The 25424-nt window shown below is 37.1% G+C and overlaps 1 protein-coding gene across 4 annotated transcripts in view; it reads right to left on the minus strand.

Annotated features, from left to right (window-relative positions):
- Positions 1–25424, minus strand: part of MTHFD1L (methylenetetrahydrofolate dehydrogenase (NADP+ dependent) 1 like) — a 151065-nt gene that overhangs the window by 87214 nt on the left and 38427 nt on the right. For 3 of the 4 annotated variants that reach the window (XM_026846002.1, XM_026846001.1, XM_026846003.1), the window contains 5 exons: positions 24587–24661; positions 22042–22144; positions 18528–18604; positions 14770–14910; positions 5898–5966 (listed from right to left, as the gene is read on the minus strand). In XM_026846002.1, coding sequence (XP_026701803.1) covers positions 5898–5966; positions 14770–14910; positions 18528–18604; positions 22042–22144; positions 24587–24661 — 465 coding nt within the window. Of the gene's footprint in view, positions 1–5897; positions 5967–10004; positions 10065–14769; positions 14911–18527; positions 18605–22041; positions 22145–24586; positions 24662–25424 lie in introns of those variants that run through there. The other variant, XM_026846004.1, reaches the window with a different exon arrangement.

Raw genomic sequence — 25424 nt, forward strand, 5'->3', positions numbered from 1 at the left:
AGACTGTACACAAACTGAGCCCAGCTCCTGCTCTACTCCATCTCTTACTGCTCCTGTTTTCCTCATTGGCTGTAATTGCCAATCCTGCACAAAGTCACCAGTGGAAGCAATAAGGGACCAAAGTCGCCAGTGGAAGTAATAAGGGACCAAAGCCGCCAGTTAAGGAGCTGGAGAGAGAGAAGGGAAGCAGCATGGCTGGCATGTGGTGGGAATGCTGATATACATGGAAAAAGCATTCACTACTACTGGCAGAGTGTCTGGCAGCCTCAGGAGCAGAGCAGAATTGCCCTACACTAGACACTGTATATACAAGGAAAGTAGATTCTGTAGCAGGGAGCAATCTAAATAGCAAAAGGATAGGCAAAGAGTTAACAAAGTAATGGCATAGGGAAATTTGTCAGAGAGCAAGCAAATCTCAGCTTCCTGTTACTTTTTTGCTGGCATCCTACTGAAAGGAGAAATTAGAAAATTAGCATTTATATAAAGGGATTAGGTGAGATATATTAACTGCTATTTTTTCTCCAGTATTTCTCAGAATATACAGTTGGATGGAAGGATGTCACTTCAGCTGTCTTTCTATAAAATACTTATGCAAACAAACCTCTACTGTCATGTTAATGCTTTTAAAATTCCTCAGCTGGTTGAAGAAAAGGTAAAAGACAACTTCAGGCTATCTCCATCAATGTTGTTCACATATTCTGTATTAGGAGTTACTGCCAACCCTCAGAATTTCAGGCAAGCTATTGGGCAATCTTCCTTAATTTTTGACCAGAAATACCAATTAAGGAGGACAGTGTGCCACAGATCAGCACCAGGCCACATCCAACAGACCCATGAACCACAAATTGGAAGCTATTTACCATACAATAAAAGTTGGTTGTTTCTGCCCTCTCTTCTCACCAGTGCCTTAAGAAAACAACCTACATAGACAAAAATTTTCATGTTTTCCATAAAACAGCAGAACAATTGGATTACAGTAGTGAAATACTTCCTACTATAGAAAACAGATTTTCATGTTTCAGTAACACTGACTACAAACCATATAGAATACATCAACAAAAAGCATATGTTATTATTGCTTCCTCTAGAAGTAATTACACATAATTGTTTTGTTCAGAAAAAAGACGAGCAACTTTTTATCCACTGGCATATCAGACTTCAGGTTTGTTTTAATAAAGCAGGGGATTTTTTTAAAAAAAATCCAGAGTGGGAAAAGGAAAATATGAATACATATGGGCAGGTGATATTCTCAAAAAAAATGGACAATTAAGCTACAATCCAAAACCAAGTCTGCCTCATACATGCTAGAGAAGAAACAGTGGAAAAGGAGCTGAAGACGTAAATAAATCCGAAATCATGCCCTGTAACAAAAGGAATTATGTAGATTAGCATCATAACACACTGACTTCACAGTGTTTACTTAGGATTTATGTTTTCTTTTTGTTTTCTATCTCCTAATGATCACATACTGCAATATTAATTGGGGTTTTACATATTTATGCAAAAAAAAAAATAATTGAACTATGTACACCTTCCAAGCTTCGTACAGTATCTAGGAATTAATCTAATGGGAGCTACTGTGCAAAATATATTACTCCTATCTCAAAGATTTGCATTTTTATAAAAATAAAATGCAAATCATTTCCACAAGTTTAAGTTTTACTTCCTTAAGTTTTACTTTTACTTTATACCCAATATTTACCCTTTTGACATTCAAATCAATAACACTGTAGTTTTCAGATGCCAGATTAAAATCCATGGGATTTATTCTGGTTTGTGTTTTATTACTCACCAAGTTTAATTTTATTCTTCCAAACGCTTAATTTTTTGTGGCAAGCAACTATAGGGCTGCTTTTGTTAGAGCTCAGCACATACATGTGCAGATGCAATGCATGGAAGTGCAAACATGGATGATGAGAGGACAGCCCAGCCCATTACTGTGACAGTTATGCAAAGGGGGCCAGAAAGGTCTCCCACAACATTCCCTGGGCAATTGTGCTTCCAAGAGTTCATCCACACAACAAAGATGGGAATAAAATTTGGACTGTGGGGTACAACATACAGAATATCAGCAGCCAAGAGACCTTCTGCCACTAACCTGAAATCCAAACACACTACTAAACCACTGGCATGGACAGATGCTCTCCTGGAGCTCTGAAATCCACCAGAAAAAAAGGAGGAGTTATTTGAATAGTCTTTTTACAAGGACAATTCTGAATGAAAAATACAGGCTAGGTACTGAAGGGAGTGAACTCCAGCAGGATCTCAGGAACCTCAGGCACACCCTGGAACAGGGACAACATCTTCTCCAGCCAGCTTCAATAATTCTGTGTCAGCCATCCAACCCACATCAGAGTGCCACTTATCTTCGTTATGCTCTTAATAAACTATATGGAGAAACAAACAGTGGCACAGGGATGCATTCTGCTAACTGTTTTCAGTACAGGAAATTTTATTATCCAAGTCTCAGTAGAAGAAAATAAATCCTGAACGTCAATAAATATCTGAAGTTATCTGGCCTCTAGAAGGATGTTTATAATACTTATTATCATCCTCCCTTCATCTTTACTGTGAGTGGCACTTTAAATGTAACATGAGCAGACCATCCCAGAGCAGCCAGCCTTCAACTACAAAGAGTTGTCCCATAGAGCAGCCTGCTCTGTTACGCATGGTATAAATAAATGCTAAACATTGAGGGATCAGTTCACGAGGGAACAAATCTGTCAAGAGAAACATGGATAAACACTAGGAAATCATTATGTACTTTTCAAACAAAGTCATCTCAGTTCTACAGTGCTGAATATAAATTCTACTGAAGTATACATTTATTGCAGGTGGAGTGCCCCACTTTGAGACTTTTCCCATTCTGAGATTTTACTGTCATGCCTACATATAAAACACTCTCAATCACTAACACCTTGAGACAACATTTCTGGTGACAGAGTAGCAGGATTGTGAAGGAAATCAACCCACCAAGAAACCTCTTTAAAAATCAGCAAATTAAAAACTACACATCAATTCACACATGAAAAAATGCACTGACACAAGTTGCCACCGAAGTTCCATGCAAGACTGGCATTTGATCATTACTGATATATTAACTTCTAAACCTCTTCCCCAGTGCATGCACATGCCCATATAAAGCTGGTGTAAATCTACCAAGTAGGTCATACTTCTCTGCCTTCACAGGCACTTAGAAGAAACTACTCAGACCTCCACAGTTTAACACAATACCCATCTACAGGCTCTTCGCCAGATCATAGAAGAGTGCCTACTTTCAGCCACTGCTACCCACAGACACTATAATTTACAAATTATGCCAAATTATCTATCAGCATCAGCTGGAAGTCACCCAGATCTCCCGCTCTCCCTCCTCAGACAGTCTTTTTGCCATTGCCCAATACCAAAATGATCTGGAAGACCTGCTTTGGTGAACAGTTTCATCTCTACTTGTAGGACAGGTTGACATCACAGTCAAAGCTGCATGTGTTCTGTGTAATCATATAGTTCTGTTTTTCCACCACCTGTGTGCTGTAGGATCATTTCTGATGTTACTGTTATCAAGTCATGGTGCTGTCGCTACAGGTCTTTACACTTGTATTGAGAACTTGTTCTCCCTGAAGGGATTAGGATTATGTTGTCCACTTAATATTGGTAGCCTCTTTGGAAATTTAGGAAGCCTCTCTTCTTTTGGATGCTACTTATTAGGATTATTTAATTTGGGCTTCAGTTCTCCTCACTTGTGGTTTGTGAGAATAAAGACTTGCAATTCACATACGCATCAGAAACAGAAGAGATGTTATTGCATTCACCACTTCATGGTACACTAGGATTAGCTTGTCTTAAAATCTATCATGCTGGAGGGCTCTAAACTCACAGGTGGATCACTGCACTACATTTAAGTGTGCAAGGCAAAATATCTTCTTTGTTCCCCTCATTCCCTTTTTTTTTTTTAAAAAAAAAAACAAACCTGAAGCTATTAAAATTATCAGTTCTTAAAAGTAATGAAAGGTATTTATTCACAAAATGGGATATGACACAAGCTTGATGCTCAAGAACAGCAACAACAGCATGGGCATTAAAAGAGTAGGCCACTGCATCTCTACACAAGAGCCATGACACAGTCCCAGAGGCAAACATCAGACAAAGCACAGCACTATCTTGGAAAGATTTATGTATGCTGGAGATTTTTTTCTTAGGTAGGTGACTCAAATTAGCCTGCAAGCCAACAAGTATTCAAGGGGTGTCAAAAGTTTGTCTTCAAGACTCAAATTGTGGGAGTGGAGCATGAAGCAGTCTTCTAAGCTGCTTTAGCTTGCTGTTTTTAAAATAAATTTGTAAGAAGAATTTTTGGGAAAAGTATCCTTGGGTAGTGTGGGTCAGGGTCCTCCTAACAAGCAATAGTGTTTAATGAAAGTTGTCAGATGTTTCAGTCATAGCATAGATTAGACTAGAAAAGAATACCACATAAAAGGCAGGAATTTTTTTGCATAGAAACGTGAATATAAGGGGGGGAAGGTCCCAGAACCAAATGCCTATTGATCAAAAGAAATTCTTCTGATATTTATAATTGTCTTTTAGAACACTACAACAAAATCATGTTATTTTCTAACAGATATACAAAGTACAAATATTCAGAATCAAAGCTACATTGACACTGATGCTTAACATGCACAATATCATCCAAGTGGTGATTTAATACACAGTTCTGCCATGACATTCTTGATTCTATGTGACCTCCAGTTTCTGGTATTGGATGTTATATTGAATTCTGACACACACATATATTCTTCATAGAGCCACATGGATGGATGGATGAAGAATGGATGTTCTTTGCAGGAGAAAATAATTAAGATATCTATAGTAAAATAACATAGACTAAAATAACATTTTTCTAGTATCCCCTGAGAGCAGGAAGCTGTCGCCATCCAAACACAAAAGCAAAAAGGTAGTTATCATTTTGACATGCTGTAGAGAATAAGACACTTTTACCAAACAGGCATTGCACTGGTATTTTTCTATATTTTTTCAAATTTTCACCATACCAGGAAAGATTTGTTGTGAAATATTCCAGCTCTGTAACTTTGATGGCCAAACTTTCAATAATATCCATTAACTGTTCTTCAAATGCATTTGTTTCCAAAACTGCTTCATTATTTCTCCATTTTTCTTCCTCCCTCTTCCCATATATATTGTTCATCATTCAGCTTATTATTGAAAATGCAATACTAGACCGCTCAGACACAAAGTTATGTAGTACTAATTCTGCGTTCTTTGAGCTGCTGGAAGAATATTCACTAGGGTAAGTGTAAAACATTCCTCTCATAGACCAGCAAAGCTTAATTTAGTCCCTGAAGGCACTATGGCAAGACAGAGTATCTGGGAGCCACCTTTTAGAAAAGCATAAACAGGCAAAAGGAGTCTCCTGTGTTTCTAAAAGGCACAAATTATAATACAGCATAGAATGGCCTCAGCGAAGCATCTATTTTTCATTCAAAATGCAGGGCTGTGGGAACACACATATACAGAAAATATATAAAAAGAAAACTTCCCTAGAACAGCAAGATGGGAAACAGAAGGAAGTCTATTACTTCGAAGTCCTACTTGCCTTCCAGTGTGCTCAGAAGCAGTTCAACAGTACATTGCAGCTTGTTTGCAACACTAGGCAAAATTATGACTAAAGCCAGTCTCAAAAAAAGGAAAAAACCCACCATAAAGTTATAAATGCAGATAGAGTTGATTAGTTAACATACACAAATGAACATTTGCTGAAATGCCTTTATGGATTTGACCGTAGCTTGAACCTTGAAAGTTAAGCGCAGTCGCTGGAGAAGCACAACAAGCACAATATGGAATGTGAAAGCTGGAGAAGCATAAGCATCATAAACCATACTCACCTCTAATGTCTGCATTAGTGTGGGCTTAATTGCATCTTTCATCAAAACTGCCAAAGCACCCGTTACTCCCTAAAAAACAAGAGTCCACATTTTAAGGAAGTCAGTTCTAAGGTGCAACATTTCTGAGTTACACTTAAGCTTAGTTAGAACAGGGAAAAGACCTTACACTTCAAAGGAGAAAAAGCATTACAGCGTTGTATAAAGAATTTAAATAAATTGATGTTACCTCAAGACTTCTAATGTATTTACAGAATGTGCCAGAAATAGAGATTTTGCTCTGAATACACTTAAAAGGAAGTAGGTAAATATTCTTCCTATTTCATGGAGAAACCAGAAACAGTTATTAAGTGATCAGCATGAAGATGTTCATGGGAACAAAAGATAAAGCTGAAACAAAGGCCACTGAGACTTGAGAAAGCAAGAAGATAACTTGCTAAAACTGCCTGAAGAAATGACAGATGTATTTCTTCCATGACAGAATCAATAGCATGAATCAACAGCTAGCAACAACCAGAAAGGGTTATTTTTCTACACTTGTACAAATATGTATGTAATAGACACAGGATGAAAGCAGACACAGAGTTGATGAGGCGTAGATAATGAATACATCACAAGATTAAAAGTTAGAGTTGCCTTACTGTGATGATGAGGACAAAAGGAGCTGTGTGAATTGCTGCTTTTTAGCTGTAAATAAAACTTACTCCTCCCTAAAAATTTTGCTGGATATTAGGTATAAATTTCACACTGACTGAATTAAAAATAAAAGAAAGTCATGGCATCCCTCTACACTAAAACCCAATGCCCATTTTAGAAAAAAAGCGCTATAGAGCACACACAGCACTATTAAACTATATGCAGTGTTATCTAGAAACCACAAGCATGTATTTCAATTTATTCCTAAACTACTTTGATTTTGAGAAGAAAATGTGTTTTGTTTTGAAAGAATTAGATCATGGATAGAAAAAAATGTGATATTAGCAGTGGCTCATTTGATTGAACTATCAAACTGTGTGAAAATCAGAATGACAGACAGATAAGAGAAATAAAAGTATGCAGTCATTCATAAGTACAGTATTTTATACAAATTCAAGCCGCCCCTTTCTGAGCATCACATCTGAACACAGATTTCAGAGGAATATGAAGCAGAATATCTGGCCTCAGATAAAAATGGATTGAAACTAAAATAGTAAAACTGTTTTTTACAAAAGCTCATCAAGTGTTTCCTTGGGGAAGAATGAAGAAAAGGAAAGGGAAGAAAGATGTTTCTTTGCTCCTTGCATTTTGTAAACCTTCACTATCTACAAGCCCAGATAGACCCACAAAGAACTAATAAGTGAAACTGGTAGCAAACCAGTATCTTTTTCCCTATTTTGAATCAGTAAGGAATAAATTTCTGTTTCTTAATATGTTAATTTTGGAAGTTAGGATCAAAACACAAGGAAACACTAGTGTGCCAGCTCTCTGTCAGAATGGTTGAGGTTCCATCACTTCCATAGAAGCAGCCTGGTGCTATGTTGTACCTATACCCAACTACTCTGGTTTGAATCCAATGTGACAGCCTAAATACAAGGAAAAGGAAAATATGTTAAAAAAAAAATTAATGCTTTTCACTTCCACAGGCTCCTTTACAGCTTGAAAAAAATGGTTTAATTGGTAAGATTATAAACTACTTGTTATATAAAGAACGTAAAAATGCAGAACAAATCTCAACAAACAATGTAAAGCTTCATTTAACCACACATAAATTTTCTGCTTTTAGAATTAAATGTAACTTCAATACTTCGATATTTTATCCATAAATGAGTTTGGGGGTGTTGGTTGACAAAAAGCTCAACATGACCTGGCAATGTGTGCTCACAGCCCAGAAAGCCAACAGTATCCTGGGCTGCATCAAGAGGAGTGTGGCCAGCAGGTCAGGGGAGGTGATTCTCCCCCTCTACTGTGTTTTCATGAGACACCACCTGAAGTACTGCAACCAGCTCTGGGGCCCCCAACATAAGAAGGATATGACCTGCTCAAGCAGATCCAGAGGAGACCACAAAGATGATCAGGGGCTGAAGCACCTCCCCTATCAGGACAGGCTGAGAGAGTTGGGGTTGTTGTCTGGAGAAGAGAAGGCTCCAGAGAGACCTTATAGCGGCCTTCCAGTGCTTAAAGGGGGCTACAGGAAAGCTGGGGAGGGACTCTTCATCAGAAAATGTAGGGATAGGATGAGGGGTAACAGTTTTAAACTGAAAGAGGGTAGATTTAGATTGGACACAACAAAAAAATTCTTTATTGTGAGGGTGGTGAGACACTGGAACAGGTTGCCCAGAGAAGCTGTGGCTGCCCCCTCCCTGGCAGTGTTCAAAGTCAGGTTGGACGGGGCTTTGAGCAACCTGGTCTAGTGGGAGGTGTCCCTGCCATGGTTGGAACTACATGATCTTTAAGATCCCTTCCAACCCAAACCTGGATTCTGTGAGTCTTTTGAGTTTTCTTTTTAGGACCATCTAAAAATAATTGCCACTGTTACTGCCTTTGATTTCTTGTATTCTAGCAATTTGTAAAAGTCCTTCTAAAGTGAGTGTGTTTCTTAGGAAATTAAATGTTAAATCTGTTCAATATAACAATTTACTTTATAAAACTGATTTGATTCACTTCCAAATCTGAAGCACTTACAAAATAGAATAGTGAATACCCAGTCCCAGCTCTAACAATTTAAAATTAAATGGAACAAATTTCAATCCTAGCAATTTCTTCATTAAACCTGTTTTTTTAATCCTACTAATTTATTAAAACAATTACATTCTTCTTTCTGTTGATTGTAGTGCATAATCTGAATTCATTAAAAAAATAAAACCAGTTTGCAATATAGTTATTGAATAGATCTATAAGCCTGTTTTTTTCCTGCTTTTTGAACAATTCAGCAGCCAGCTGGGACAGAATTTCTCAGACCAGATGTACAGTTCTTCCCCTTCCACCCCTAGCTGAAGGAAATGATGCTTGTCACAAGTTGCTATCAACACAAAACTATAACAGTTAAGTTGTCCATCTTCTGTCTCATGGAAAAAAAGAACCACGAACACACACTAGTTAGGAAGCAACAGGTAATCAAAATAGCTGAAGGAAAAGTTGGTTAATTTTATATTTGCTTCCCATATCTTAGTTTTATCATCATTGTATAGCATAAGCTATTCATCATTATGCTAAAAGAGAAACAGCTGTTGATAATTTTCAGCACATGAACACTGAGATAGCATACAATCTTACCATGTAAAAGGCAATTCTAACAGCTATTCAACTTTCTGAAAAAAAAAAAAAAAAAAAAGTGAAATGGAAAACTTTACATCAGATCTTCCAACTGGTCCGTAGCAAGATTAACTATCTGAGCAGCCACAGATGAGCCCTAATGCTCTTCTTGGGAATCCTGCCCAAGGACTGACAAGGGTTAACTCATGCCAGCTGTAGCTATCCCATTAGGTGTTTCTGTTGTTTACTTCATGCTGGATGAGACCACCAGCTCATTCAAAATAAGCATGAAAATAGCTGTTGCTGACCCAAGATACGTTGATGGGAAAGAAGGCTTTGGGAGAGAAGAAAAATAAAATTGTGATACTTTTCTCTCCCCTCCCCCTCCTAGACAATACTGGTTCAAATCCTGTCTCCTTTGCTTTCTGATAGTCTCCAATTTGATGGTAACAGTGAAGCAAAAAATATTTCCTACGCATTTTAACTTTTTGGGATGCTTCATCCATATAAGATATGCATTCTGGACACAACAATTCATTGTATCTTGAAGCTGAAAGCAAAGAAAAAAAGATGCAAGGATTCCAATTAGTCTACATCATGTCTATCTGCCTTCCATGGTTCTTAGACAGGTTTGGTGTCAACAACAGTCCTTAAAAACCAAACAGCTGATAAAGGTTTCATATTTATCTGACACAACTCTGTCAGAATAAATTTTTCGTTCCTTCATATCCCCAAATCCTCCAAGCAGCTAACAAACAATTCACACAGCTCAAAGTCCTGGATCTGATTCTCAAAGCTATTTAAGAAATCAGGTTCTCATTTTGAATTCAGAGAAGGTAGATAATTTTTTATAAAAGAATTAGAGGCTTAGGCACTTACATGCCAATTAAGCATGTGAGAGTCCAAAGAGCATAAGCTTTTCACTAACTCACTGTCAGAAGAAAGAAGTAGGACTCTGAATCAAATGTATATGGACACTCAAGTCTCCCAGCTTCCCTCCTGGAACTGATCCCAAGTACTTCTGAAAATAATACCCCCTCCATCTATTCACCAGCTGTTGGGGCAGGTATGCTCCCCAGGACAGCAAGGATCATAGAGCACAAAATAAACTATACATGTGACACAGGAAAGGCAAAGTTAGATGAAAAACCAAAATACTTTCAAAGCAACTTCCAGTGGAGTGGTCTCTGAAGTGCATCATGAGTGGAAATGAAAGCCAGCACTAGATGACAAGGAAGGTGATTGAGAGTAACTACTGTGAAATGAATAAGGGTTACACAGACTGACGGGCATAGAAAAACCTTTTATAAGAAAAATAATGAAGTACTTGTAACTTCCCTTCGTTTGAAACTATAGTCTCTAACAAAATGATAATATTTTTCTGCAATATCAGTTCTGTAAAAAACTAAACCATAAACTGTAAGCTGAGAACTGCAACTACTTGTGTTGAAAGTGAAGTATGTACACAAGGTTTTTGATGACCCAGAGAACAAAATATATTCAGCTGACAGATCATTTATAAAAGTAAATATGATGCTATTTTTTTTGGTCCTGGAATTATTGAAATCTAACAGCATGGCAGAGAAAGTAAACTGAAAAGAAGTCTTATTTAAAAAAATAGTGACATATTTATTTAATATTTTTCATGGCTGCTGAAATACTGATCTGGGGCATACATATCCATTTAACTTCACATAAAGATATGGCATGTGTCCATCAAAATTCTACTACACTGTAAAAGCCAAAAAGCAATTCACTCTTCAAAATACTGTACAATGAGCACCACATTTTGGCAAAGACTTCTGTATGTTCCATTACAGAGGATAGATATTTAATCCATTACTCTTGTGGAAGGAGTCTTCTCAATTCATGAAATATTCAATTTATCTTTTTTCTATTACTCCTAACCTGCCTCTGCATCTGGTTTATATCTGCCAATGTGTATTTTAGGTTTTACTATTGTATTATTATAAATATACTGCATATAAAGTCAAAATTAAGAGCAATTGTGTTTTCTGAAGTATATTGTGTGTACATCTGGAAACAAATCACAGAGAAGGGTTTAGTGGTTTTGGTTCAAATAGATTTCAATGAACTAAAGACTACTGTCAAAAATTTAAACTTGCATAAATTTAATCTGAGCAGTATATGTAAAATATGAACCCTAGAATTTTTATAAGTGACAGATAGGACTGAGCAGCACACATTATTCAGGTTGTGTGGTACCTCCCATGACAAAGCTGTCTGTAAAATTTGTTAAAACTATATGCAATTGCAGTTCTTTGGGCTAACATGTTCCATGTCAAGTGGCTATGATAGATTCAAGCTTTTAAAACTTGATTTTGTTTTATGAAAATTTAAGTCAAAATGATTGAACTGTTCTTGGATTAAGAGCATAAGACAACCATGTATATTGATTTTTCTGTGTTCTCTTGTCTTGAGATCTTTCTTTTCTGAGCTATAAAGCTCTACCTCCTCTGTGACCCTAACTCAAAAGAAGAATGAAAATTCAGAAGGAGAATGGCTTCACATCACACCTCATAACACATCTGAAAATCTGCTCAAAACCAAAAATGACAGTTCACAGATACTCATTAATGAATGCTTAGCCTTGCCATGTCCTGTCCAGAAAGCTTTAGCTGAAATGTAGGATGTAACAACTGTGTCTACAGTCTGCACCAGGCTGGAACAGCTCTGGGTCTGGACACCTGGACCACAGGCAAAGATCTCTTCTCCTGGATCCTACAGGAATCCTCTTCTAACATGTACAAGGGAGAGATAGAACCTGTGCAGTCCAAATGAAGAGGGGCCAAAAGCTGGGCTTGCAGAAGAATAGTAACAACACAGGCAGCACAAGCAGTAGGAGGAAGAGCAGATACTTCATTTAAAGTCCAGAAAGAGTAGGGTAACTGCAAGCAGTTCAAATACTGACCACCAGTGGGAAGAAACCAGGAATAGAAATTAAATGCTACCTGATAGAGCTGAAATTTATCTTCTTTGTGCATATGAATTATGACATGGTATGGTCTGTGATTATACATCTCCTGCTATTGTTTCCAGAGAACTCAACTTTGTACAGTACAGTTTCCCAAGTGCAGTACGGTTACTCATAAGCTCTTCCCTTCTATATATAATAAATATACTGATAAAGCAGTATATAATCTGATAAAGCAATCTTAGTAAGAAAACCCACTACTGATTTTTTTTTTTACATTTCTTAAATCCCAACACCACAGCATCTGATTTCTTCACTAATATAGGTAACTCTGCAGAAATGAACAACTGTTCCAGTTTTCAGAAGAGAAACCAGCACACACAAGGATCAAACTCAAAAGTATTTTCCAATTTTGGATGCTCAACCTGAGACAACATAAAATAATTTCTCCTCGTTCAAAGTTCTTGGTGGTGTCTCACTCTTCCCATAGGTTTCAGCTGTTGAGCTGGTATCAAGCCAGATAGAGGAATGCATAACTCCTCATAAACTGTAAGAATCAGTTTATATAGACACAGCATCACACATAAGCTTTGTGAAAAACACAGGAACAGAATCCGACTCTCCAAAAAGGCATTCTTCTGCCTTACCATGAAATCACATTCCTATTTTTCCCATAGTTCTCATCCTCATTTGTAACACACTCTACAACAAAGGAGGTAGGAGTTTCAGCACTTCACAATCATGACATGCATCCAACCTCACTGTGCATGGTATGGAGAACCTGTAGAAGAAAACGAATGCAGCAGCATAGCTGCAGATGGTCGTAATACATACCCTTGGCACTGTGATGATTTTTTTTTTTTTAATGGGCAGTTCTTCTATTGTAGAATATAGAACACTGCTTTAAAGGAGAACTAGAAACATATGTGCAGCACAAGTGACACTATCAAATGATTGAGACACTAAGCATAGGAAGTTTGTTTAAAAAAAGGCCAAAGAAAACTGAATTAGTAACAGACATTTTGCTGAGCGTTATTTTCATTTTAGGGACATAGTGGAAAAATTTTACAGTTCTTTGTGCATTGTTCATAATACCAGCCCTAACACTGTACTTCCACAGTGGAAAAATTTTACAGTTCTTTGTGCATTGTTCATAATACCAGCCCTAACACTGTATTTCCACAGAGCAACCATAGATGAAACATGGAAAAGTAACTGCTTTCATTCATCAAGCTATTAGCATTAAGTGGTTGAAGACAGGTTAAATATTTTGTAATACTAACACATTAAAAATACCTTCACACAAAAGCAGCATCAAGATTAAAATCACACATTTCAAATGTAGTTTTAATTATTTTGAAGTTTTTGCCTATGCATTGTAAGGCAACTCATTCCCCACTCCCCCCTATTTGGCCAAGACAAAGTTATGCAACTGAAAAGGAAAACCAAAACTTCAACAGCTAGAATATTAAATGCAGTTCTTCATGCCTCCTGCATAATTGGGAGTAGTTGATTTGCTCTGAATTTTAATGATGACAGTACTTAGAAATTTTGGTACGCTTATCTTAATTTCAATCTTAACTCCAGGCAAGTTAGATATTATGTTTTCATTTCCTTATTAAACTTGAATCCATTAAGGCTGTGAAGGTATTCCTGGCTTGTGGATTTGCTATCTTTGCTGATCAGGCAGGATACTTGTTCCTTTGCTCATTCTAAAAACGCAGTAAGTTTGTGCAGATGTCCACATAAAAGGGACAAACAGGAAAACACACATATAGTCTGTGTGATACAGGCAGTCATTGCCTGCAGGGTAGCATGAAAGCATGGCTTCAAGACATATCACAGTTTCTATAAAGACATAGTTAGATGACAAAAAAAGCATAAAAGAAAAGCATTACCATATTTATTGTATTTAGGGTGTGCTATCAATCTGCAATATATGAACTTAATTTGGCAATTAGGCTTCTGAATTCAAGTAACGTAATGTTACGGTAAACTAGTTCCAATCACAGTGAGCCTATTCCTGACATACAGCTGGATTGCAAGGGTTAACTGGTAGCTTCTGGCTGCACCAGAACCTGCCATGCACAAACACGTGTGAGTTTCCAAACACTGTTTACTGACTCACAGCCTGGCTATAAGGGCTAGAATTTCATATTAAGGAAGAATATATTGACTTCTTTCAGAAGTTGAAGTAGGGAACGAGGAAACAGCAAGGAATGTAAGGAAGAAAAAGTCTTGATGATGTGAAGAGATAACCCTGTCTTAAGCACTGTCAACAAATTATGAATTAAGAATAGCTTGTTTCCATTCTGATTCGGTGGTATAAGCATTCATGTGGTAACTATCATTGTAACATCTGAGTACACTTTACAAGTACAGTAGCAAACATTACTAGCTCTCTCAAATAGGAGCTCGCACTCTGACTCCCTCCAGCACCAAATTTGTTTGCCTTAAGAACTGCATGAAAACTATCTAAGCAGGTTATGGAGATCAGAAACTTCCTGAACCACATGTTACCAGATAGATGGAGAAATGAGTTCTGCATCTTGTTCTCATTATGAGCAAGTTTTGGCCCAGAGGAATATCTTTCTTTGATATCTGTGCTGTTCAAAGCAAAATCCTTGGCACACACCTGCCTTTTTAATTCTTCAAAAGGCAAAACAAACGCATCAGAGGTTATTCACAGGTCTACAGCACTGAACATACCAAATCCTCCGCTGTTACTGGTTCTCCTTTCTTGTCATTAGCCACCACCATTTTTCCCAGTCTCTCCTTCATATCTTGAAGGCTGGTGGTAAGTGCCAGGATGGCCATAATTTCACTTGCAACAGCAATATCAAACTGAGCCTGTAAAACAGAAATGAGAATCATGAACCAAATCAAAGTCAGGTCAAACACTCACAGGGAATTGTCAGGAATAGACTCAGAAAAGACAGATTTCACACTGGAATTCAAACAAATTCCAAATTGTAACCTACAGCTTTTGAGTTTACTCAGACTAGAGCAACTTCAAACACTTTGTTTATATTCTCTCATTATTGTTCTCCATTACACTTCATTTACTTGGGGACCAGTCCTGTAGAGTGTTTAGCCCCTTGGCTCACATTATCCTTAGCACAAGCTCCCTGAAGGACCAAGAATTTTTTTTCTGTGGCAAAAAAGAAAATCACCAGATGTGTTTTGAACTTTACTGGCACAAGCACAGCACTGTGGGTTGTTTTCTGGTTTGGGGGTTGGTTTTTTTTGTAATGCTCTCCAAAAGTTTTTTTATTCTGGTTTCAAAAACATTCTTACTCTGTTTGATCACTTTTTTTCCTATATAAACTCAAAATTTAGAGTCTATGCTGCTAGATCTTGTGCTTGACCTATGATAATGTAAAATATATCTTCATCCCCCTTTTTTTAAAAAAAATGAACAAATATATAAGTTTAAAAAACCCCAAGAACTAAATGTGGCACCAGTTCTACTGCTCCTGTAGAAATACATTCATGCTGTGCAGTATTTCAGCACAATGTAAACTGTGATACTTACTTTTCTTTAAGAAATTGCAGCATACACTAGCAGTATTTGTATTAATCAATTATTAGTAAAGCTCAGGCCACATGGTGTCAGAACGTAAACAGAGAAGAAAGAAAAAGTCACTAATGTATTATGTGATAGGAATGCAATGCTGGGGGTAAATAAAACTGCAGCTTCTTTAGTAATCTCTCCATCTCCAGCAATTGAAGTTTATACAAAAGTTTAGTAATTGATATCCTACTGTTATCTATGTAAAAAAGCCCCAGGACTGTTTCTATGTAAGACTTTTACCAGATATATCCCTTACTGACTAATACCAGAGGAATCTGTTCAAACTGGGGGCTTTGCCTGTTTTTAAGAAGCATCTACATAGAGAATTGTTCGACATATACCTTACCGCTCATACCCATTTGCTAGTACTTTAGCAGCTTTTGCCCTTTTTTAACCTATGTTCCTGCTTTTAAATTCTGTCTTGAGAGCTACAGCGTAGAGCAGCCCTATTCAGGCTGACCTCTATGTACCTGCATTTTTAGTCAAAACTTCTGAAGACACTCAAGCACTTTTCTGCACTGGGCATATATAGGGAGAGATACATACCACAGAAAACAAAAAATAACCCTGTAATTGAGGTTTTCAGCATAGGGATTTAAATGAAATGCTGAAGTTGCAAAGCAGGTTTTCTATATTCCCTGGAAGCAGTTCTACACATAACCGAATACCTGGGTACACAATGAACACTGTTAGCATTGCAATGACATGGATGCTACCATCTTTTCTGAAGTTACAAATGCCCCCAGTAAGTCGTTGCAGCTGATGTAAGTCAGGAAATAAGCCTGAGAAATCTATGACCAACTCATATACTGGAATACTATCTAACTTTATCAGAATGTTTTTTCCTGTCCTTTTGGGTTTATATAGAAACGATAATAAAACCTTTTTTTTTTTTCTGTCTCCTGATAAACAATCTCAGGTGGACACTCAAAGAGTGGCATATTTAACTGAAAAAACAGTCTAAAAGACTGTGGTGGCAGGTGCTATTTTAACTCTAATAACCTTTATACACCTATGAAGTGCTGAGAGAAGCCTTAGCCACAAAGTCAGTTCTCTACTGATGAAAGGATCCACCCACATGGATTCAATTGCAGGATCAAGGGCATCAGTCATGTAATACTCTTTAGAAACCACAGCATCCCTGTTCATTAAAATGCAGAGTTTTGTGCCTGCTGTGCTTTGCCATTTTACACAGGTGTCATTGATTTTAAGAGTGCTAGAACATCACTCCAACTATTTATAAAATGCATCTGTTAACTGTGAAGTCCTGTTTTCTCTGGATCTCCGACTAGGCTCTGAAATGAGTTTCCCTAACTGTTCTCTATTTCTCAAGCCACCAATTCCACGTTAAAATGTGAATGGATATGCATCAGTCCAACACATCAAAACTGAATGCATCAAGGTCATTTTAGACAAAACAGCAGAGAAGCAACACTGCTCTGCCATATGTCAACCAGTACTCCATAATAAAAAAACCCCAACATATTTTAACTCAGCAGCATAATTACAGTGGTAAAATGCTGCACAATAAGGCTGGCAGAATCTGGCTCAAAGCTAATAATCACAATGAGTCACTGAAACAAACCTAAACACAGGAAAATGTCTCAAGTGTTGAAGGAACTTGTACCAAGTACAATATTTTGCAGTTCCAGCCCATTATCAGAGATAAGTATTAGCTAATACTGAGTTTTCTACAAATTATAGGCAGAAAAGTCTCTACTTCTTTGTTCAAAACAAAAAACAAGCGATCGTTTCTAGTGGAAGGTGTCCCTGCCCATGGCAGGAGGGTTGGAACTAGATGTTCTTTAAGGTCCCTTCCAACCCAAACCATTGTATGGTTCTGATTTCTCTCTCAAGTTCTTCTCTCCAGTGTGACTATTCTACCTGCTGAACCGAACAAAACTATCAGCTCTATTTTTTGGTGTCTTTATTTAGGCACAAAGCCTAGAAGAGGTCTGAAATGATAAAGAAAACTTAAAGACAGGATATCCAAAATGAATGAAAGCCTTATCTCTACCACAATAGTACTTCACCTCAAAATAGTCAAAATCTCATTAATTTCATGATCCAGAGTGTTAGATTACAGTATTTTCATTGAATTAGGAGCTACTCCACATCATCACAATGAGTTTGTTCCACCTGGCTTTGCTACTCCACAGTGCATTTTTTTCAGAAATGGATTTACCCACATGACACCAGGAACACTTGTTCAGATAGTGTTGGAAAAGGCTGGCTTTCGAATTTACTAGTAAGTACTTCAGAAGCTCTCATACAGTAACGTAGGTTAGCTTTTTACACTGCTGAAAAGCATACACAAGCTCATTTTCTGAACGATCCCTTCCAGCCCACGTATAAAAATTAAGCATAGCTCAAAGTTCTTACAGTTTAGGTCCCAAAGCTGAAAGGCATGATAGGGAAATGAAAACTGAATAAAAAAGCTAATGGCCATTTTCAGTCCTCACCAATGGGACCAACAACACATGTCCCATCCCTCACCCTGATTTTTTAACATTAAATTTAAATCACATTTAAATTACATAAATACTACATAAATATTTCGAGGGACTTAAAAGTAAGAAAAATCATACAAATTAACCTCATGAGGGCATAAGGCTACCTTTTATACTCATAGGATGACAACGCTGAACCCCTAACGTACGCAATTTTTTCAAGTGCTTTCAACACATTTTGCAATATGCATTGGTTTCTGTTTCGGAAAGTTCAGACTCGGTTACTCATTAACACAATCCGTTTCACTGCAAGAATACTATACAACAGCAACAGATGTTAGCATTGCAATTCAAAGAAGTATGCTGAAAGAACTACAGAAACATCTCTCAGACTTTAAAGCAAAGTCTGTCCGGAATGAAACATATTAACCGCCTTTACATACCTGACGGACAAATCCTTTCTCCGTATTTGCCTGCCCAACCGTTATTTTGCGCAGGAATCTGTCATTTGTATCCACCACTAAAATGAGGGCATAGTAAAAGCAAAACATGTTAACAAGGACTCAGCGATCTGGATGTTTTTTCAGGCATACCTGTTGTTATACATGTAACATCGAAGAGTGCAACCAGACAATCACACTCCTGCATGTTAGCATTCAGACTGATTTGGTTCTCCCTTCTAGTTGATACTATTAGATGAGAGGTTGAAATAACTCAAATACAATTTCTCTGAAAAGTATTTTAAGCTAACAGATTTTTAATATTCTAACATACAAATTTAATATTTTTACCTACACAAGAAAAATCTGTCTTAGTAAATACAATGCACCTCAGACCTACCTCAAATCATTTGCTTTGCCGTTGACTTGTTAAGAATCAATTTTAAGACTGCATGATGTACCTTAAACATGGTCTGTTTCTCTTTTAAAGGATGATTATGTTGTCAGATTGGCTCTTCCAGACAAGTCACTTTCTTGCACATCACGGTAACTAACTCCACATTCAGCTACACAGTATTCAAAGGAAGTTTTTTTTTCAACTACCAAGGCCAAACATCTGCTATTTAACACAACTTCAATTTCAGACAATTTTATTTCTAACCTGGAAACACTTCTGATATTGCAAGGGCATGTCCAAACCATACTGTGGAATTGCTAATTTCACTAACAATCATCACAAGCCAAGTTCTCCAGTTCTGCACTGACAACACCACAACTTCAAATGTGCTTTTGTAGGACCCAAAAGGCAAAACAGAATAACAGAAGAGCTCTCCCATCTGCTGAGAACTGAACAGGATGTTTCTATTTATTAGAAAATGTGACCAAATTCCAAGATCTCTCCTTCCCAGGAATGGCAATCTCTACAGAATGCAAAAATAGGCTCCCTCTTTCTTACGTGCTCTTTAGCCCTACAAACATTCCAATTTGCACCAACACTAAAAGAAAGGGTGGAAGATACTTGATCAGTTCAGCCTGTAGTTTGGCAATCAAGTCAATCTTCCAGTAGATGTAAATCCGAGCCCCGTTTATTTAGAGGCAGAGAATCAAGAAACCTCTGGACAAGATGTCTCTACTAAAGGTCAGTGAAATCACCTTGTCCCGTATTTCCTACTGCTTTTGGAGATTAACAAATTTGTCTGTATAGAAAAGAACAGCATAATTACTGAAGAACAAGAGAGACACTGAATTTCAGCCCTACACAAACCCAGTTCAGGGTTGTGATTGAGTGGGGAGAAAAGCAAGATTTAAGGTCCTTCCCCTCTCCTTGGGCATTGCTCATAAGGCTGTTGTAAATACCATACGTGCCTTCGTCCCACTACATGGTATTTAGGCCCCTAATTTCCTCAGGAATTCCATTTAAGGGATGGTGCAACACAGATTTAGTTAACTCTTTTTGGTTTCTATTTATATACAGTCATACTCTAAAATACAAAAATAAAATACTAAAATATAAAAATAAAATACTGGCAGAAACTGCAGAACAGAGCCCGGTACGTGGAAGCAGCAGCCCCATACCAAGCTGTGGTACCATATGCCACCGTGAAGCCATATGGCAAGCTGATCCCTTAAGCACAAACTTACTCCTTTGCCTCTCAGGAAGCACAGACTCACAAGCAGCCTTAAGCAGACCTAAATGTCTTTTCTGCCTACCCTGGCAGGCACTGCTGAGAGCAGGAACTAGCCCTCCCACCAGCTTGGACAGCCAGTGGGCTGATTTTTATCTGGTCCTTCTTAGTGAAATTATGTAACCTGAACACCCTTACCATGAAATTATAATTACTCCTGCAAATCTTTGTGGTCTCTGGGACACACTGGTTTTCTCACCATGGTCAGGATTAATTCCCCAAGAAGATTCCAATAGCTGCACTTAGAAGTAGCAAAATAAGAAAGAATTGGTTTTGTCACAAAACCAGTTTTTCCTTCTCCAAATTTTCCTTCTTTCTTACCCAAAGTAAACATTTCAGGGAAGTTTAGGTTCAACCAAGTGTTAGGTTTAATGTGTCTACTTCCTTATCCTCTAGAGATATAAACAGGATCTGAATACCAGGGGAAGGGTAAGTAGGAGGCTTTCCTTCTTTTCAGTATGAGGTACCTGTTCAAGTTCGTATACGATGACAATGAACTTTAAGCCTGTGACACTTCTAAGGAAACAGGTTCTGACTAACATTAATTTTCAGACAATCTGATAGCTTTCTCTTCTGCCCTATAAATTCCCTGGTAAGTAACAAGCTTCACTGACATATGGATAGCAGGAACAGTCCCAAATAAAACATTTTCCAGCTTATCTGAAACAATCCTGAAAATTTTTTTCTGGAATGTTTAAGATATGTACATCACATAGTGTTGTGTGGAACAAAAGTTTCACTAACATGTTTGAGATTAATTAATAACTCAACTGAGGTTAACAGCAGTTAAGTAACATTGCCTATTCCCAAACCCATGCTGATAAACGATGAAGAGTCATATTACACTTAATATTTAAATAATTCCTTCATCCTAATACACGTCTCTTCTATGCAGACACACTGTGTGACTAATAAAAAATCATCTTATGTCACATCCCACAGTATTATCTTGAGAAAAATATCCCAAGTCTGAGATGATATGCACAGAAAGTGCATAAATACGCAGTAAAGCATGGCTAAGACTCTTCACTTCTCTATAGATTCACCTTATTTCTCTGACCATCACAATAAATTCCGTACAACAATGATTATGAGCTAATAACATTGGTGGTGTTTGAGAACTTACAAAGAAAATTAAATCCAATGGAACTGAGCTTAAAATGTTATGCAGTGTTTACTTGCTTAAAAAAATATATACAGAAGTTGAGGTAAACACTGAAATTTAACAGCGCTAGAACTGCAAAACGCAAAGAGAAGTTGTCTGAGGGTCAGAGTAGATACTGGTTTGCTTGGCATACACAGTTGAAACTGTACCACATCTTTCACCTCTTCTTTCTAACAAAGCAAACAACGCAAAATACTTAAAAAAACCCCACATTATCCCTGAGGTATATTTAGTCTCTGAGCTACCCAGGCTGCTGAGCTGGGAAGGATGAGAGACCAAAATCATGCAGAGTAAGTACAAACTATCTAAAGCCATAATAGACACGGTTAAGAAAAGAATGGTTAAGATTTGTAGAATACATAAAGTCACTTTCCTATGTTTTAAGATGTATTATCTAATATGATCAAGACAAGAGATGTACTTATACATGTCAGAGCAACCCATCCTTCAGAATATTAGGAAAGTCTCTTGAGTTACTTCAGATATTTAACCAAGTTCAGAGCAACATACTGCACCAAAATCTGTTATGCATACCCATTTCCTATTTGCAAATGGGTTGTTCTTACAGTCAGAGAGCAGAAACAACTCTGATTTAGGTAAAATTAAGCAAAGTAGGAAATAAATTATGATTAAATCCAAGCTGAAGTGAGACTTTCTGACTACATACCTCTTTGCCATGTTATGGTAGATGGGTCAATATCAAGGCGTGCAAATTTGTGGATTTCCTCTTCTGTTAAAGATCCAGGATCAGTCTTGCTTATTCCCAGCCTCTACACAAAAACAAGTTAAAGAAAGTCAATGAAGCGGCTCTTTTGCTTCAAAACGTATAGCTTCTCTGACTTATCACCCCCACTTTCAGCAAGCCTTTTGGAAAGAAGCATGTCAGGACGAAAACTATTTTAAAAAATAAAAACTACACAGGAAATCACCTATAACTAAAATAGGGGCAAGTGTAGATGGAGAAAAGAAACAAAAAAGGAGAAATACTCACAGACCATTAAATTAACAATCTTTCTCACACAGAGGAAACTCAGTGTAAACCAAATAGAAAATTCAACGTTATCAGTTACTAATAAAAAAATAATTTCTTGCTCTAGTTTGTGCAAATCTGTGAAAGATCCATGTGCTGTCTTGCGTGAATCATATTTCAACAAAATAAAAGCTTCTGCTTTAATAGCCCATCATCCACAAACATCCTGGCTTTTACAGGTTCACTATTTCAGCATGCCAAACCTTTTTTTAGGTGAATCTACATAAAGATGAATCAGAAATTTATGTTTAAGAACCGTAGTCTTTAAGGAAAAAAAAAAAAACCACACCAAACACAAACTTCATTTTCTCTGTCATTAAAAAGCATTCTTCAGTGAATTAAACAACATGCTTTTGGACTAAAAGCTTTTTTGCTTCAGGACTAAAAATAAAGCAAATTTAAGTCTAAAAATACTCAAATAGCTACCACTATCTAAACCAACAGTTATTTCTAGAAAGCTGGGGACATCCTTTTGAGAGCATTAAAATTGTTTTTGCAATGCTCCTTTTTGAGGATTGGTCTCTCCGACTGTGAGAGATGCTTTCAAATCCAGATGCAGGCACTGGTAGCATTTCCCACTGTACTGAGAAGGGCAAAAAGCTGTTGAAAATAGCTTGCAGGGTTTGACACTTGGTACCCTAAAGCTTTTCGCCCCAGTTTTAATGAAGAAATGCTTATGTTCTCAACTGCCAGTCCTGTATTAATATTTTTCTAATCAGTTGGCCAATTTTAAACCAATTTGACACAGTTAGGAGATAGTTTCTTACAAATTCTATGAAAACAGGTAGATGGAGAAAGCAGCAATATCCCACTAGCATTTCTACTGAGGGATGGCAGAGTTCAGTGTTTATCCCTCCTGCTTTGTGTATCAGACATTTTTGCCCAGATACATTTTTCCAGAGCATTTTGTCCAGAGCATTTCTCCACAGAGGGCTAACAGTAAAATTTTCTGTAATTTTTATAACTTTCAACTGCTGCACAGAGGGCTGGGTACCGAGACTGCAAAGGAACCTGCTTGTCCCTCTCAGGGTTTCAACAACGTCTATACCGGATCTAAGCAGCAAGAAAAAAGCTGGCTGATCTGGATGCAGATGGGAGGAAGTAAGACACAGAGCTGAAGCGGAAAAGGAGAGACTGGGATAGAAGCAGTTATAGAGACGAGGAAAAGAGGTCATAGGCAAATAATTACTGGGAAAAAGAGAAAAAAAGCTGAGGAGCAGGGGAATGAGAAAGGGAGCTACTGATGTTAGCCAAGGAGTTTGGGAAAAAAATATGCACGGGACCTTCTGTAATTACAAGTCTAAACCACACATATAAGGAAGTATTTTTAATCTTAATAAGCCTCTTTTGGAAAATGTAATCCCACCCCATAAAGATTTTTTTTTAAGTATAAAGGAATCATTATACTAAAAGCAAATCACAGCAAAATAATTCAGTTACATTGGATTATGATGCACGTATTTGAATGTTATAAAGCCAAACTTTTTTTTTTTTAACTGAGTTGCATCTTATGTGAAGAGAGAGAAATTAATTTCAATTGCAGATAGTTGGTATGTCAAGAATAACCAACACACTCCCCCTCCTCCTCTATATCCAGTGTAAATAGGGACAAAATGATAATACTCCAAAATTCTGATGGAAAATTCTGACAGATCTACTCTGCCACAGTCAAGCAGGCATCATCCACATTTTAGTTCACTGGCATTCAAAAGCTTAAAATGTTATGAGAAACATAGATGCACTTCTACACTTGAAGGAAGAACACTGTCAAACTGACATCAGTAAAATCCCAGAAGTATACAGTATAATAAACTTTCAAAACTAGAAAATACTACAAAAACCAAAGAATGTGAGCTTTCAAACGTGACTTTACCATAATAGGAAAAATATTTTTAAAACTCTAACTTTAATATTTCATTGGGAAAGACACAGCATTTAAAAACATTATTGGTTTATTTCAGGAGAAAAGAATAGCAAAAATGTTACTTATGAAAATAATATCAGACCCAGATCCTATTACTTCAAGGACAATGCTTTCAGAAAAAAGTCTGGACTTGATAAATTCATGAGGGAGGTTCATACAAACTTGGTCCCATACATCAAACAATTTTAAACAAGTTGTGTAAGAGTAAATTTTATGAAGAGATACTGTAATTGAGGAGAGACTACATTAACAACTTACTCTCAGACGGGCAAGCTGGATAGCAGAAAATCCTCTCACACCATTAACTACTGGAACCAGTCTGTTGTACAAAGCCTAGAAAAAAACACACAAGAAGTTAATGAAAGAAAAAGCTACAACCAGGAACTAGTTAAATAAAACGGTAATGTTTTTATTTTATTCACACTAATTTCAGCAAGAATTTCCCAACCATATAAATTGTGGATTTCTGGTTAGCTATTTAAAAAACAATTCTGAGAAGGTGGTAGGCTTTAGAGTAATGCCTCTGCATTAGCAGTCTAATTACCAAAATCACTATGTTTCTGTATTTCACCAAAAAACAGTCTATTGTTTTTGAAATTGGGAACCCTTTCAAACTACTGGGAACCCTTCAAACTGTAACTATCATTTTCAAACAGGCCTAAATGCATTGTGTCATTACAAGTACAGCATATATGACAACACTACTCATTTTTTAACACTGTAGCCAAAAAAAGGAGGCTCCTTTACTTTCTTCCTTCCCCTTGAAGACTCAAGTTAGCATTTGTGTTAAGGTCATAACAGATTTAGAGGAGAGAAGAGGATCTAGTTGATTTTCCCCACAACCCCTTCTTATTAAGGTACACCATATCAAAATATGTATCAAAAGTGTAATTTTTCAAAGTATACAAATTACTAAAAATATTATATAGAGAGAAAACATCTTTTATTAGACTAGTACAGTCTGAAATAGCTGACTGTTCTGGGCATAAGATCCTTATCTTAAAGAATATGTTATGACAGCTATTTGCTGGAAAAATACATTCTATAAGCAAAATTTTCCAGCAGAACATAGAATGGCTTCAGCAATAGTTTCTGT

The sequence above is a fragment of the Athene cunicularia genome, assembly GCF_003259725.1.
Source record: "Athene cunicularia isolate RWA chromosome 3 unlocalized genomic scaffold, athCun1 chr3_part1, whole genome shotgun sequence".
Classification (NCBI taxonomy): Eukaryota; Metazoa; Chordata; class Aves; order Strigiformes; family Strigidae; genus Athene; species Athene cunicularia.